We start from the raw sequence: 18,601 nt of genomic DNA, 5'->3' as shown, positions 1-18,601 counted from the left end.
GAGCACTATTTTGTTGTCTCAAATTTTGCACTTCGGACATTTAATAAAGAATCACACTTAATTCACATATCCGGTCAATGCTTGGTCCCATCATGACCGGTAAAGAGAGATATGCAAAGATATATCAAAGCACCTAACTGAATATCTTTAAATATCTCTCTGACATCTAGCATTTCCAGAAAGCCTCCAAATAAATACAACTAACAAATGGCATGGCAAGATATAAACTAAGGAGGCAACATTGGGTTATTCCATTTAAAATCCACACTACCCCTGTGGAAGATTTTAGAAATACCTTCCACAGAGGAGTATGAATTAAGCAGCTCCATTAAATTTCATACACCCTCTGAGAAAGATTCAACCTAAATCTTCCACAGAGAGAGCGTGAGTTTCAAATGGAGCTGCTAATGTGGTAATTCCATTTGAAATTCATACTCCCCTTGTATGAGATATTTCCAAAAAAATGCAGTAAACATTGCTTGAGCTGTTTTATTAAAATGATCAGTTTATTCAGGGTTCCCAGAATTTCTATTTTTGAACCGAATACCAAAACAATACATATGTAACCATCCAGCACAACTGAGCCCTGAAGTCGCCAATCATCATTTTTGAGATATTCAACCAAAATATTCTGCTTGAAATTAGCTTTAAAATGATGTATATCATGTCTATATAGTACTTGACATTTAAGTAGTGAAAAATCAATAAAACAGTAAATAAATCCTTTGTTTCCTATTGTTTATTGTTAAGTTCAATGGAGCATATCTCAATAGTGGCACTGGCGACATCCGGGCTCAGTTGTGGTGGATGGTCACATATTTTGTTGCTCAACCACTTTTATTTTTCCTCATCCGTCACATTTACATTGATTTCCACAACTTTCACATGTCTTTTTTGGTGGAATTTTTCCATGATAATCATAATTGTGTGACTTCTCTGTGACCTTTTTAAGCCTTCTCCAATTTTTAAATTCCATGACTGTTCCATACACCATCGGAACCCTGCTGCTGTGCTGAAAAAAGCCTAATCTAGCAATACAAAGAGATGAAAATTCCAGCACTACATGTACTACTTTTATTTCCTTAACTATGCACACGCTCCATTCTGCAATGTGAACTCTTAATTCTAATAAGTTTACACTACATCTGGAAGAATAAGACACAATGAGTTGTATGTAATTCAATACAATTATACAAAAATTACTTAATTTGTGTACATCGTGGAACATACTCTTTGCGTGGCTGTGCGTAGTAAGCTGTTGTACGCAGATAACCTCGCAATATGGACTCGTAGAGTAGCGCTGTACGCTCGTGTATTAGCATGATTAGTCACGGAGTAACAAGCTTAGTTGAATGTTCCACGATGTACATGAATTTAATAATTTTTCTATAGTAACAATTATTGCCCACCTTGCTACCAAAACAAGGTTCTCTTGCAAATGTGCATTTTTGATTTTCATGACGTGTTAATTTCAGCATGTGTATGAACAATGTACGCACACACAAGGTGTAATTTGTGGGCAGAAACTCGTTTTAAGGATCAATTCTGTACAATCTGTCCTCTTCGTAGATATGATAACCACAAGTGTATCCATGGTTTCAAAAACCTGCCAAATTCCAGACATTGGCAATAACTCTGTGCAAAAAGTCACAACTCCAAGAATAATAAGCCATTTTCGATACTTAAACCACAACAATTCTGAGTGTAAGTGTATGAAGGTTTCTACTTTCACCTCACATAACTCTAAATTTTTAAGAAAAAGTGGATCCAACTTTTACATCTAAAAACATGAATTTCATGTATTTTTTAATATTATAATATACCATGTTTATTACATGTGGAACATCAGAAAGTTACTGTGCTAAATAAATAATAAATATGGTAACTCTCCAGTTTTTCCTCCCCCCCCCTTAAGAGTTTCTTTATGAAGTCACAGTAATTATATCACAACCAGGTTCTTATTGGTGCTGCCCTAGAGGTACACTGCCACACAGCTACTTCATTGGTTGTACTCTAGGAGTACACACATCGGAATCTGGTACAAGTATGGAAAACTCATTTATACAACTGCAAAGTTGCATCAATTGTTCATTGTTTGTATCAGAATCAGTTAAACCCATCACAATGGCCCGAGTACTGTGTATATAATCTTAATAATTTACATAAAATTTTTGTCAAATCACATTTTTTTTTCTGTTCGTCTTTGGTCCTCAACATCTTTAATACGCACATATCATAGCCCTAATGTGATATTGAGTTTGTATGAATTATTAAATGGATAATATCTTGGCTACATTGCATTTATATACACCACCATATAGATTGAGACAATGTTCATGATCTGAACAGAGAAAAAATATGGACATCAAATCATGCGATTCCTATTCCTAATCTGTCCTCCTAAGAAAAATAGTCTATTCTAGTTGAAATCCATACACCCTCTGTGCCAGGAATTGTTTGGACCTCTGCATTGGGGGCAAAGCAAATTTCAGATGGGACAAAATTAACCAATTTTGCGTAACTTGCTGCAAAAGGTGGAAATATTTGTAATGTTGGTAACATCCACATTTGGAAGTCATACCCTGTGTGGAAGAATAAGGTCATGTGTTCCATAGGGGGTGTATGCTTTTTAACTGGAATGGCCCTTAACATGTTTAAAGCAAAACTGCCAACAGGTTACATAGGAAGTTTTGCTTTAAACATGTTCAGGGGCCAATGACATATGTTGTGTAGGTGTAACTGTAATCTAACTATAATTTGTTCAGATAATACATTTTCTGCTGGGGGGGAGCATGTGTCCATGGTCAAAGTCTCAATCACATTCACCTCTGTATAATATATCATTGGGCTATTCCATCTATAGTCCCTACCCCCTGTGGAAGGTTTCCATCTCAATTTCAATTGCACCTTGCATTCAATCCAGCTGGAAATTTTGGCTGTTTTTGTGTTATATTTCAGCTACCAGCTACAGTGACACCTTGTGACGTCATGCTGGACAAATTCCACTCACTATCAGATAGAGGTTTGTGGTGTAAATGCAGTGGAGCAAATAAACATGCAATCGATATAGCATTGATTTGCTACGAATTGAACATGGCACCTGTCTCAACAAACCACTCTAATACCCCTTTGAAAGTGACAGAGAGGTCATCAAAGTTGGAAGCGATAATAATTATGTTGAAATTTATAAAATCCAGTCAAATAAATGCATAAAGTGACCCAAAATTCGCCACAATTTTGTTTGGAATTCCAAAATCTACCTCACCCTTTCCACTTTTTATGGATGAAAATGGTTGCATCTGGAATTTGCCTGGAATTTCAAAATCTTCCATAGGGAATGTGATTTTTAAATGGAATAGCCCATTGTATCTAAAGCTGAGTAAAAAACACAAACACCAAATAAATTTTGGTTTTTTGATACTGATCAAACACTATTTTTTGAATGAACACAGCTGCGAACAGCGTGACGATTATATTGCACTGTGTGATGAACGCCTGCACGCGCGTAACCAGAAGTGAATCCAACTCACTTGTGATTGGTTAGTATGCAACGTCATGCAGTCGCCTTTTGAAATACTATTGCGGTCTGATCACACACATCTGTCGGCAGCTGTGTTCATTCAAATGATTAGTGTAATATCCATAAAATCCAAGAAAAAACTATATAAATACAATACATTAACTTAGACTGATGCATTATGTGGATCTGCAAGTTTGTTGACTACAAGTTAACAAACACCACTCAAATGTTGCCTATTTGATACCGATCAGACTCTAGTATCCATAATATCCATATTCAAGAATAGTATCTATATAAAATACAGCAACTTAGAATGATGCATCATATATACTTTGTTGAGTACATACATGTACACACACACAAATTTTGCCTATTTGGTACCGATGAGACTATATAGTGTACTATCCACATTTTTGGAGTAAAATCCCCACAAATAAAACAATAGCAACTTTAAGAATGATGCATCATTCAAATAGGCAACACTCATGAACGCAAGTAAACAAACAAATTTTGCCTATTTGATACTGATCACACTGTAGTGTACTGATGGAAAATCTCTATACAATACATCAACTTAGAATGATGTATTTTGCAGATCTGCAAAACTGAGTGAAAGTAAACAAACACCTCACAAATTTTGCCTATTTGATACCGATCAGACTGTAGTGTACTGATGGAAAATCTCTATACAATACATCAACTTAGAATGATGTATTTTGCAGATCTGCAAAACCGAGTGAAAGTAAACAAACACCTCACAAATTTTGCCTATTTGATACTGATCAGACTGTAGTGTACTGATGAAAAATCTCTATATAATACATCAACTTAGAATGATGTATTTTGCAGATCTGCAAAACTGAGTGAAAGTAAACAAACACCTCACAAACTTTGCCTATTTGATACCGATCAGACTGTAGTGTACTTTCCAAATTGAAAATCCCTATATATAAATACAGCATATTAACTTAGAAAGATGCATCATGGAGATCAGCAACTTGTTTGAGCATAGCGGTGTGACTTGCAAACAGTGGAACCTTTCCTGATATCCTCTGCCATTGTACGCCCTGTGCATCATCGCCAGCCTGCAAATAATAACAAGAAGTGGTTACATCATGCCAAATTGTGATGCAATCGAGCAAAATCAGTTGGAACTCGGAAATATATTGATTATGAGATATAGCTAAACAAAGGTGTTTCGGACTGATGAGGTGTACCCGGATCCACTGGGGTCCATCAGAACACTGGGATGGGTTGGGGCCTTAGATTAATAAATACACAGATTGGAATTTTCCATGCCTGTGCCCCCTAGGCGTATTAGAATTCAGCTGACGCCCGGTACATCGTTCAGACCTGGCGACATCACTTATCTTTCGCGCAAAGTTTCTTTTGTGTACGCTTGCGCTGTTTGCAATATTTCTGAGTTCGCTCACGCGGTACCTGACTTAGTGTCGATCCCCATAGGCAATATGTCATGTTTTCGCGGTATGGTTGGGGCAGTCAGGGGTTAGAAACTGAAAATTTATTAATGTTATGCCCACCCTTTGAAAAGTTCAACTACATGCAGAAGGGAGCACAATTATTTATTTTTTGCCCTGTATCGACCAATAAATATGGTTACGGTTCGCTATCTCTAAGGTTCGCTATCTCTAAGGTTCGCTATCTCTAAGGTTCGTTATCACTAATTACGAAAAAGGTTCGCTATACCTAAGGTTCGATATCACTAATTTTGAAAAAGGTTCGGTATTTCTAAGGTTCGATATCACTAATTTTAAATAAGGTTCGCTATCTCTAATTTTAAATAAGGTTTGCTATCTCTAATTTTAAATAAGGTTCGCTAGCGGACCTTATTTGAAATTAGAGATAGCGGACCTTATTTAAAATTAGAGATAGTGGACCTTATTTAAGATTAGTGATAACGAACCTTAGGTATAGCGAACCTGAATTGAAATTAGTGATAACGAACCTTAGAGATAGCGAACCTTAATTAATTAGGGATAACGAACCTCAAACAAAATTAGTGATAGCAAACCTTAGGTATAGCGGACCTTTATTGGAATTAGTGATAACGAACCTTAGAGATAGCGAACCTTTAATAAATTAGTGATAGCGGACCTTATTCAAAATTAGTGAAAGCTAACCTTATTTTAAATTAGTGATAGCGAACCTTATTTATAATTAGTGATATCGAACCTTAGAACTAGCGAACCTTATTCTAAATTAGTGATATCGAACCTTAGAAGTAGCGGACCTTTTTTTAGGTATAGCGAACCCTTTTCTCTATTAGAGATAGCGGATTCTGATCTCCATAGACTTTACACGTTAGTGATAGCGAACCTTAGAGATAGCGAACCTTAGAGATAGCGGACCTTAGAGATAGCGGGATGTCACCATAAATATGGGCTCAATCGATGTAATTTTATATCAAAATTTCTAGCTGAGACTACGTAAAGAAACAATACAATAAATACCTGTAATTTGAGTGATCCCACTGATGTGCCGTCCTCATCATGGAAGTTCATAGCAACAGTTTCCATCCAGGCATTATCTGTGTTTCGTGGGTCGTCAACATAGCCCTTGTATACCTGTAAACATAAAAGCCAACCATTAACAGTTATTATCATATGTTTTCAGAATCATCCTTCCTATATCTTGTACACATTTTAAAAGATCCAATTTCAGGGTAAATTGGATCAGTTTCAGGTGAAAATGGAATCCAAATCTCCAGAGTTCTTCTTTCACACTTTCTCACAACCAATTAGAAGCTTTACGGTAGGCTTTAATTGCTTACCATCTATTTGGTAAGGGGTGAAAAAAAATTGTTCACACTCTTTTTATTTTCAAACATTTCTTTTCACCGCCACCATGCCCCTCTTGACCATATGTGATACAGCACATCAAAAGGGGGGACTTAAAACAGTGAGTCCCTGGACAAGGAACTCACTGCTAATGTGTCTCGTTGTAACCCGTACGAAACTCGGGGAGCTGATCCTGGTTGCGAAGGTTATTTGTGGAATGTCTAGGGTGTGCGCTCTTGAAGCAGCAAAGTCCCTGAAATGCTGTTAAATGGTTTGTGGAATGATGTATGGGCCGTAGTGGTCAGCGACAACCTGTAAAGTGTGCTGAGGCTTGTGGATCAACGTCTAGGCGTTGTGCTTGCAAAATGCTTTCAAAGCAGACATACTGAACTGAAAATTGACTTCACCTGCACAAAGTCCCCCCCTTTTAAATGTGCTGCATCACATATGTGGATGTTAACCTTCTGGAAATTGAGCTCTTCAAACAAATAAACCAACCAACCTCTTTTCCATGTTTGAATAATTCATCCACCTTCTCTGTAATCTCTTCGACTTCTTCTGGTGTCTTCTCTAAGCTTCCTAAAGCTTCTTCCCCGAATTCCCGCTTGATTGTAGCACTGACCTCATCCCTGGCTCCACCATACCCTGTGTATGGTAATGATCATATTATGGTAAAATCAAATTCTCAAAAGGCTGCCTGGTGTGATTTTTTTTATTATTGTCATCTAATCGTACTGTAAAAATTAACTTTATATATTAATGCTGCTCAGGTATTATCACACTATTACAACATCATGTCCATTCATAAAAGAAAGAAGCATGCTAAAAGCATACTAAAAAAGAAATAACATTTAACAGTATGAAATACAACAATGATAATAAAATCACACAAGGCAGCCTTTTGAGATACAACAGAATGTGAAGCAGACGACGAATTATGTTAACACTAACATCAGGCATTGACCTTTTATCAATTTATTAATTGAGGGGTTCATATACTCGACACTATGTAGCAGTCAGTGCCGCCGCCTATTTCACTTTAACTCGGACCACAATAGCTCATGTCAGTTTTATCATTATACAATCTGACTCACTCAGGTTTACACTAATATCTGCAGCCTACATGTCTTACTGAACCTGCATTGAATACCAAGGGACTGAAATCTGCTTTTGACAAGAGTTTTTCTTTGGCCGTTCCAGCTTTGGAACTCTGTACTATCCAATATCAACTTCAACATGCTGAAATAAATGTGGGAACAATCTTCTCATAAATATAAACAATTCAACATACCCCAGGTATTGCCCACTGTTGATTGTCTCTGCGTTGAATGGCCACAAATTCTAACACTTTTTTGCCGTTATCATCTTCAACGATGCTACCATCTCCTCTCCTCTTCCACCTAGAGAAAAGAAATGGTCAAAAATACACTTCTGTTATTTCATGAAATTAGCAGATGATTTGTTCTTAGCATACAGGCAGGTATGTCTATAATGAAAGACAGCGATAAAAAGACATTTTATCGCGTCTGACGTCACTGTCAATCAAATTCCCTACGATCCTTGATTGGTTAATTAGCCCATAAAAGGAAGGTCGATTTATCTGGTGCCGATCGGAGAAAAAAATAGCAGAAAATGGCGAAAAATTACGTACTTTTACAAGGCAATGAGCTTCTGAGCTTCTATCACACGGTAGATGGCAGCAATCGCGTTATCACGCTTGTCGAAACGCGAGTATGTAGTGCGCTCTATAACAATACGCAGGCAAGATCACAGTATGCACAACTAAAACAGTAAACAAGTTTCTTTCATTTCCAAGAAGGGGGAGTTTTAGTCATGATGGTAACTTAATTTTTGCTAAATAAAACAGTATTTAGTTATTAAAATAATATTAAACTGACTGAGAATAAAGAATGGAATTTTTAAATTTAAGAAATTCAAGAAATTCATGGATTTCACAAGAAATTTCACATCTCACAATAAAAATATGATCATAACAATAAGGGTGGAATAACCTAGATACATGAAATTAAGTTATTAAATGACTCTACCTTGTGACTATTGGATCTGCAGCATGGTTAGGTCCAAACCTTCCCAGCAAGCCTCTGCCCTCCATACCTGTCCTGCCTTTGGGATTCCTGATACAAATAAAATAAACATCAATATATTAAAAACATAAAATCAGACAAAAGGGCTAATAAGAGTTTAACAAACAGGAATCACTTGTCAGCAAAACAGCCCCTTTTTCACAGAGGGCAGTGAAACCTATGTGGCTACCGGTCGGTGATCGTGTGCTTGGCATGCGGGGTCCCAGGTTCAAATCCCTGGGGTTCCAAGTGACTTCTTTGTTCATCTTCTCTCCTTTTTTGTTTCTTCTTTAACTTCCAATAGCAAAAACCAGGGTTCAGTGTTAGGGTTAGGGTCATGTCTTCCATACAGGGTGTATGGATTTCAACTGGAATAGCCCATTTGGATATGCTCGCCAGTTCCACTTGAGTGAGAGATGTTTAAGCATCAAATCCATAGATTATTACTAAACAGACGGTGTACCAAATGGCAAAGTCTAGCATCATCTGTTGAGGAAGGTTCGTTCAATTAAGTGCGAAAGACGAAAATGCTGTACTCATTCCGTTATGGAATATTTTTGAAAGTACCAGTTCTGATATAATTTGTGCACGTAACGCTGTACATGTGCATGATTTGGTACCTTGGTAGTCCATCAATGACTCTCATATTCCCCTATATGACCGACTCTATTATGTATGCATTCTGCATTCATACCTTAATAATCCATAGTCCTTGGTAGTCCAATGACCTCATAGCCTCCCATATGACTGACTCTATTACATTCATACCTTGGTAGTCCATCAATGACATCATAGTCCCCCATATGACTGACTCTATTACATTCATACCTTGGTAGTCCATCAATGACCTCATAGTCCCCCATATGACTGACTCTATTACATTTATACCTTAGTAGTCCATCAATGACCTCATAGTCTCCCATATGACTGACTCTATTACATTCCTACCTTGGTAGTCCATCAATGACTCTCATAGTCTCCCATATGACTGACTCTATTACATTCATACCTTGGTAGTCCATCAATGACCTCATAGTCTCCCATATGGCTGACTCTATTACATTCCTACCTTGGTAGTCCATCAATGACCTCATAGTCTCCCATATGACTGACTCTATTACATTCATACCTTGGTAGTCCATCAATGACCTCATAGTCTCCCATATGACTGACTCTATTACATTCATACCTTGGTAGTCCATCAATGACTCTCATAGTCTCCCATATGACTGACTCTATTACATTCCTACCTTGGTAGTCCATCAATGACCTCATAGTCTCCCATATGACTGATTCTATTACATTCATACCTTGGTAGTCCATCAATGACCTCATAGTCCCCCATATGACTGATTCTATTACATTCATACCTTGGTAGTCCATCAATGACCTCATAGTCTCCCATATGGCTGACTCTATTACATTCCTACCTTGGTAGTCCATCAATGACCTCATAGTCTCCCATATGACTGACTTTATTACATTCCTACCTTGGTAGTCCATCAATGACCTCATAGTCTCCCTAGTCCATCAATGACCTCATAGTCTCCCATATGACTGATTCTATTACATTCATACCTTGGTAGTCCATCAATGACCTCATAGTCCCCCATATGACTGATTCTATTACATTCACACCTTGGTAGTCCATCAATGACCTCATAGTCCCCATATGACTGACTCTATTACATTCATACCTTGGTAGTCCATCAATGACCTCATAGTCTCCCATATGACCGACTCTATTACATTCCTACCTTGGTAGTCCATCAATGACCTCATAGTCCCCCATATGACTGACTCTATTACATTTATACCTTAGTAGTCCATCAATGACCTCATAGTCTCCCATATGACTGACTCTATTACATTCCTACCTTGGTAGTCCATCAATGACTCTCATAGTCTCCCATATGACTGACTCTATTACATTCATACCTTGGTAGTCCATCAATGACCTCATAGTCTCCCATATGGCTGACTCTATTACATTCCTACCTTGGTAGTCCATCAATGACCTCATAGTCTCCCATATGACTGACTCTATTACATTCATACCTTGGTAGTCCATCAATGACCTCATAGTCTCCCATATGACTGACTCTATTACATTCATACCTTGGTAGTCCATCAATGACTCTCATAGTCTCCCATATGACTGACTCTATTACATTCCTACCTTGGTAGTCCATCAATGACCTCATAGTCTCCCATATGACTGATTCTATTACATTCATACCTTGGTAGTCCATCAATGACCTCATAGTCCCCCATATGACTGATTCTATTACATTCATACCTTGGTAGTCCATCAATGACCTCATAGTCTCCCATATGGCTGACTCTATTACATTCCTACCTTGGTAGTCCATCAATGACCTCATAGTCTCCCATATGACTGACTTTATTACATTCCTACCTTGGTAGTCCATCAATGACCTCATAGTCTCCCTAGTCCATCAATGACCTCATAGTCTCCCATATGACTGATTCTATTACATTCATACCTTGGTAGTCCATCAATGACCTCATAGTCCCCCATATGACTGATTCTATTACATTCACACCTTGGTAGTCCATCAATGACCTCATAGTCCCCATATGACTGACTCTATTACATTCATACCTTGGTAGTCCATCAATGACCTCATAGTCTCCCATATGACCGACTCTATTACATTCCTACCTTGGTAGTCCATCAATGACCTCATAGTCCCCCATATGACTGACTCTATTACATTCATACCTTGGTAGTCCATCAATGACCTCATAGTCTCCCATATGACTGACTCTATTACATTCATACCTTGGTAGTCCATCAATGACCTCATAGTCTCCCATATGACCGACTCTATTACATTCATACCTTGGTAGTCCATCAATGACCTCATAGTCTCCCATATGACTGACTCTATTACATTCATACCTTGGTAGTCCATCAATGACCTCATAGTCTCCCATATGGCTGACTCTATTACATTCCTGACTTGGTAGTCCATCAATGACCTCATAGTCTCCCATATGACTGACTCTATTACATTCCTACCTTGGTAGTCCATCAATGACCTCATAGTCTCCCATATGGCTGACTCTATTACATTCCTACCTTGGTAGTCCATCAATGACCTCATAGTCTCCCATATGACTGACTCTATTACATTCATACCTTGGTAGTCCATCAATGACCTCATAGTCTCCCATATGACTGACTCTATTACATTCATACCTTGGTAGTCCATCAATGACTCTCATAGTCTCCCATATGACTGACTCTATTACATTCCTACCTTGGTAGTCCATCAATGACCTCATAGTCTCCCATATGACTGATTCTATTACATTCATACCTTGGTAGTCCATCAATGACCTCATAGTCCCCCATATGACTGATTCTATTACATTCATACCTTGGTAGTCCATCAATGACCTCATAGTCTCCCATATGGCTGACTCTATTACATTCCTACCTTGGTAGTCCATCAATGACCTCATAGTCTCCCATATGACTGACTTTATTACATTCCTACCTTGGTAGTCCATCAATGACCTCATAGTCTCCCTAGTCCATCAATGACCTCATAGTCTCCCATATGACTGATTCTATTACATTCATACCTTGGTAGTCCATCAATGACCTCATAGTCCCCCATATGACTGATTCTATTACATTCACACCTTGGTAGTCCATCAATGACCTCATAGTCCCCATATGACTGACTCTATTACATTCATACCTTGGTAGTCCATCAATGACCTCATAGTCTCCCCACATGACCGACTCTATTACATTCCTACCTTGGTAGTCCATCAATGACCTCATAGTCCCCCATATGACTGACTCTATTACATTCATACCTTGGTAGTCCATCAATGACCTCATAGTCTCCCATATGACTGACTCTATTACATTCATACCTTGGTAGTCCATCAATGACCTCATAGTCTCCCATATGACCGACTCTATTACATTCATACCTTGGTAGTCCATCAATGACCTCATAGTCTCCCATATGACTGACTCTATTACATTCATACCTTGGTAGTCCATCAATGACCTCATAGTCTCCCATATGGCTGACTCTATTACATTCCTGACTTGGTAGTCCATCAATGACCTCATAGTCTCCCATATGACTGACTCTATTACATTCCTACCTTGGTAGTCCATCAATGACCTCATAGTCTCCCATATGACTGACTCTATTACATTCATACCTTGGTAGTCCATCAATGACCTCATAGTCTCCCATATGGCTGACTCTATTCTGTTTGCATTCTGTGTCCATCTGGTTAAACTTGAGTATAGGTCGTCTGTTCCCGTGTTGACTCATAAGGTCCACGTCAGCCCATGGTGGGTTCTTGAGGACTATTTCACTGGTGTAGTTAATTGGCTTGTAGTTAGGGAATTCAACCTGTGAATGACATTAAGAGAATATCAGTTTGTTAGCTTTACAGTGGCTGTGCTCAATATTGTTAATGCTCTGCATGCTATACCATTTGAGGCAACTGTTTTGAGCGCACATCTATGCGGTGTCTATAAGTGCGTTTCTGTGTACACCAGCGCTTTGAGCGGACACAAACAGTTGCTAGCTGCGCCAATGAAATTTGCACAGACATCACTGCCACATCAGGTTGCAAAATGGTATAGCCATAGGCTTCAACATAAAAAGTCCCATGTTTCAAATATTACATTTCCTCCAAATATCAAGAGATATCTCAAGAACCACTTTTAACCAATACTAGGCTTGTTTGAGAGTCATAAATCAATCCAAGTAAGGTAAATCATCCACAGTAAAGTGCTCAACCAAGTAAGGAGCTGGATATATTTAAAATGAGAGGTATTAGGTACAATGTATATTGCAATCAGTTTCGAAAAGAGTAGGATGTTTCCGGGGGGGGGGGCACTTAACACAAATGACCATATGGGTATATTCTCCCAGAAAGCTCCCACATTTTTTTCAGACAATTTTCAACCAGAAAACCAAGAGAGACCCTAGATTTTGACTGTTTTCATGCTCCAAAAGACCCCCCTTTTACTTGTTAAAAAGACCCCCACCTTTTTACTTTCATCATGATACAAGCCTCCCCTCTTTTAAACCACTTCCGTCTAACCCACTCCTTCCATCCCACCCCTGACACTCACCTCCCACTTAGTCTTTTCAGTTGGTACTGTGAATCTCATCTGGGCAGAGCTTGGATATGGGCTGGACCTGGCTTTGACATGGATCATAATGCCAAGATCCTCGATAGATGAAGGCACTTGCTGCTCCACATTTTGTGTTTCTTCCTCATCTGCCTCTGTACAGTTTTAAAGACAAAAAAGATAAAGCAAACAAAAGAGTTGGTAAGCTTACTGAAAAAAGCACCTGACATTTCTAATCAAAATATTTCATAATAAAATAGCTGGAATGTGACAAAAATTACAACAAACCTTATAGACTGCAAATTAAGTGTGCCATTTTCAAAACAACTTGAAGGAACAGGCACTCATAATAAATGTGCTTCAAAAAAAAGTGGACAAAAATTTGAGGTTTGAGGTAATATTTTAGGAATGTTCTGGTCTTTGATAGCAATATTTTAAACCAACTTTTCTCAAGTTGTCCAAATACAACTTTGTATAAATCTGATTATATCTATATGGTTGAAGGACTCACTATGATCCACAGCATGTTCATCTATCAGGGCACAGTTCTCTAACCCCAATACATTTGTTCATTCATTGAATGACCTTTGAACATTTGGGTACAAAAACTCATACTCCGCAACTTGAGGTCAAATTTTTCACTATGATTGTTTAATTGAGGTTATTGAACTATGCCGTTGGGATGAGGCCATTGTGGTCCATAGTGACTGGAACGAGCCTGTAAGCAACCTCTCTGGATAGTATACTAAAGCAACAGAGCCCAAAAGTAGTAGGGCTAATTTATGATGTTTGCTGGCTAATTAACTTAGCCAACTAGGCATCATATAATAAATATCACTATAATTTCTTACTAGTTTTATCATTATTCCCAGTTTGTTCTTCATCGTTAGCCTCGTAGTCCTTTTTAAATCGACGTCCCGGTAACATTGACGACAGCCATCCTGAGCTGAACCACTCCCAACACATTGTGAACAAAGTTCAGTATTGATGCTCCCAATACGTGAAAATGAAAGTTGTGCAAGTTTGTAGAAAATGTTCAATAGTCCCAGACTTGAGCAAGCAAGAACTTATGTGCAACTTTGGCAATAGGTTAATTGCAAGTAGACAAAATATCTCCGAAAGCAGCAGCGATATTCAGATGCGGCTTGGTATATTACATTTCAGTTCCCCTTTCATGCTGCTATCAGGGTTGACATTAAAATACAATGTGCCACTTTATAATAAAAAATAAATTTTGGATTTATAAAGCGCCTTTCTCCAGATCTTAGAGGACTCAAAGCGCTGTAATTTCGCTGCAATGGTGAATCATCACAATCAGATCGCATCAAATAGGTTGCTGCCGAGCGGCGCACACCTATCCGCAGATTTAGATTGTAACATCCACCAATTATCTGTGCAGCTCCCCAAATTCCATTGGGTGAAGGAAGTTTTGATAACCAAACAACTAATCACCGATTTTTGCGAATTATGTAACTATTTCACGAATTATGTAACTATTGACTTGAAATTTGCATCAGCTAAATCATGAAATGAAAAAATACACAAATACCTTTAATATTCATGATATACCGAAGAACAATTGGAAGAACTTGGAAAGACAAAATTTGATAGAACTTTTAAGCATTACTACCTGGCTGGCGACTTTTTTTTTGTCAGCTAGTGTGATGCTAATAAACTGAACTGAACTGAACTGAAATACCTTGTACATGTAGATATGATTCCAGGCCATAAATTCATATTGATCACATTTTAAGCAGTAAACAACACTCTCAGAACTTTTTATTTTCTTGGAATTCACTGTAAAAAGGAATATTGTCCACAGAAAGACTCAGAGATGCCACTTATTACCACTCAAAAAGCATAAAACCTGTCAAAAGCCTGACATAGAGTAAAAATAATACAAGAATGCCGGGAAATTTAGACTCCAAAAATAGAAGAAATTCAGGTAAAAGAAGCAAAACTGTCATGGGATATTTTGCAGAATATTAATTTTGCACTTTAATCCTCAATGTAGCTACTGCGAAAATAAAAACGATTATGCCAAACATTGTTTTTTTTGCGTAAAGGCCTAGGACTAAAATCACAAATTTAAGAATAAAAAAAAATACACATGCACAAATTACCACTGTTACAATACAAATGTAGGCAAATTATATTTAGAATTTCAAAGTGAAAGTGATCATACACTTTATTATAGTTAATGCATACATAATGAAGCTGGAATGTGATATTTGACTATTCTTAGAAAATTCACAATCACACTTTCACTTCGAAGACTGTGAGCTATCTATCCAGGAAGCTGCCCCCAACCTGAGACAAATATATTTGTCTCAGCCCCAACATAAAGGCCCAAAACATATCCAAGTAAATCATCAGTCCTCTAGGTGCCTCTAGTGGGTAAAGACTCACAACAATGGATAGAAATATAATAATCTCCATGCAGAGAAGGCCTGCTACAAGTAGTTATAATTCTTCCAAAAACTGCTACCAACAACCAACTTTTATTCCAAAAATGCAGCCTTAAATGTCTAGATAATCAGCATTCTCTGCTTCCATATGGTACTAAACAGCCAAGTTTTGCTAATGCAGTGTATAGTCCTATTAAATCCATATCATCATACACCAAATGAAGAAATAGTTAGTTTTAACAGGCCTACCAATATTACACATAACACTGTAAAGCATGATATTTTTGTGGCATTAAAATTTCACATTTTGGAGAAAACCCATGTTTCTTCCGACATGAAATTTTCACAAATTTACAAATTTCATTTAGCCTACAGGATGAAAACAATATTAATTTTTGTGCATGAAAATTTTGCGAATCAACGTTACCCGTGAAATTCCTGAAATTTTCATGCACACGAAAATTTCATGCTTTACAGTACCCTGACACAGTTCATTGCATCAATTTCCTCTGAATTCCCCCAATAACAATAGGTACATGTAATATCATATAGACTACCAGCAGGGTCATCCATGTGGTTCTATGCCTACACAATAACTAAACAAGTCAAGTGCAACCAGACCTGGAAATTCTGACAAACGGGTATTTTTTCGCGATATATTTAATTTCGTTCGAATTGAAGGAGATTCCAGTTATCAAAACAAATTGTAATGGGCTCCTTCTTTAGGCCAAAAAAAAATTGTTTTGTTTGTCTACGTCCGACCGACCGTGTACCCTGGTCCCGACCGTGTTTTTTTTTTTTTAATTTGCTAGTAAAACAGTGGTTAGTATAAATTTAAAGAAAGAAAATGTAAAGAAAATGAACAGTATAACATGCAGAACCATCTCAAGAGTTAAACCAGTAAAGTGCTGTGTGTTTTGATTTATTTACCAGTCTTCAAATTGTCAGTTTCAAGTGCAATATCTGTAAAAAAAAAAAATTAAAAAAAAAAAAATCCGACCTACCGACCCAACTGTTTCATAAGCCTCTATGGACAAACAAACAATTTTTTTTTGTGTGGGGGGGGCCTTATTGAGGAACACAAGATTAGCCTACACAATAACCAGCCATTCTACGGTTGTTTGATGTGATCATTTATTAACCCTAACACTGACCCAGGTTTTTTGCTATCGGAAGTCACAGAAGATCCGAAAAAGTCAAGAAGAAGAAGAATTTTTGACTTTGCACCCCCAGGATTCGAACCTCTGACCCCCCGCATGCCAACCACACAATCGCGGACCGGGAGCTACACGGCTAATTGCTGCCCGCCAGCAAATTCGCGCATTTGACACTTAGGGTGATTGCGTCATCGCAGACCCTGGCATGCATGCATGCATGCGCACAATTTTTCATCGTGGTATTCTGTGGCATTTTTGGATGTAAGGGTTAAATAATGTTCAATTCTAGACCTGGACAATACCAACAACTAGCACACTAATAATATGTTCATATATTTCTAGCTCTTTTTAACATAGATTTGTGTTTCTTTTCCAAGTTATTCATCTTTTTCTGTTTTTTAAAGGTATTTTTTATTCTATAAACTGTATATTTGTGTGCAAATTGAGGGTGCCATTTACATATATTCTAAATTTTAGCCAAATATAAAAAAATGTAAGTTATTCCTAACATTTCATGATAAAAAGTTTTTTGAAAATTTTGTTTTGTGGGGTTCATTATCGAACCCCAACGATTTTAGCTTGTATTTATATTATTTATTAACATAGGCCTATTTGTTTGTGATATTTCAAGCGTTTTAAAATTTCAAAATAATCCCTTTCAATTACACGGTTGACGATGGAAATTTACTGAATTTAGAGAATGCACGGCACATACCATCTGGATGAAAACACGATTTAAGATCTTATAGCGCCATCAGTGTTCACATTTTCTTTAAAATGACGTAATTTCACATGCTATCAAACAACCGTGTCGCTTCAAGTGCAACCAGAAATTCTGTCAAACAGGTATTTTTTCGCGATGTATTTAATTCCGTTCAAATTGAAAGAGATTCCAGTTAACCAAAAGAAACTGCAATGGATGCATTTATTTATTGAGGTAATTAAAAATGGTTGTCAAGCCAGCTGCAGACAACTGATCAGAGAGGACATTCACCAACTCACACACAAAAAAATCTTGCTGAAAACATTTTATTTGAAAATTAATTGAAGGTGGGTGGAATTTCCATGGTTTGGGTTACCAAATCCATGATTAGGTAGCCCAATCTGGTGACTTGTAAAAATTTCCCAAAAACTTTTGACAAATTCTTGTCCCATAGAAACCAATGGTTAAGAAAAAAAACTGGTGACTTTTTAACATTGGGTCCCATCAACGGCCCCCTTTAGTTTCCTGTCCCATAGGAGCCAATGGTTAAAGCCATATTATAACATTTGCTGAGAAGAACGCCCTCAAAAATATTTTAAATTCAGGTTTTACACGATTGTAATGTACTTTAGTAAACAAAGATTCTCTGCAAAAATCAAGACTTTAGGTGCTGCAGTTTTGTCAAAAATCTGTGATTTTGAATAAACCGCCGGAACCGTTGTTTTATTATTACGATAGAAATATTAGTCGAACGCGTATGTGTTGTTCATAACACATTACTACGTACA

The 18,601-nt window shown here is 37.5% G+C and overlaps 1 protein-coding gene across 1 annotated transcript in view; it reads right to left on the bottom strand.

Moving 5' to 3' along the window:
- Nucleotides 1–531: 531 nt before the first annotated feature.
- Nucleotides 532–18,601, bottom strand: part of LOC140146434 (transient receptor potential cation channel subfamily M member-like 2) — a 122,996-nt gene continuing 104,926 nt past the window's right edge. Inside the window, 8 exon segments of the mRNA XM_072168282.1 lie at nucleotides 532–4,605; nucleotides 5,992–6,105; nucleotides 6,821–6,948; nucleotides 6,951–6,963; nucleotides 7,610–7,718; nucleotides 8,367–8,453; nucleotides 12,618–12,814; nucleotides 13,546–13,700. Coding sequence (XP_072024383.1) covers nucleotides 4,489–4,605; nucleotides 5,992–6,105; nucleotides 6,821–6,948; nucleotides 6,951–6,963; nucleotides 7,610–7,718; nucleotides 8,367–8,453; nucleotides 12,618–12,814; nucleotides 13,546–13,700 — 920 coding nt within the window. The 3' untranslated portion in view covers nucleotides 532–4,488.

Source organism: Amphiura filiformis, chromosome 2 (genome assembly GCF_039555335.1).
Source record: "Amphiura filiformis chromosome 2, Afil_fr2py, whole genome shotgun sequence".
Lineage (NCBI taxonomy): Eukaryota > Metazoa > Echinodermata > Ophiuroidea > Amphilepidida > Amphiuridae > Amphiura > Amphiura filiformis.
This window is presented reverse-complemented; position numbering and strand designations above follow the sequence as displayed.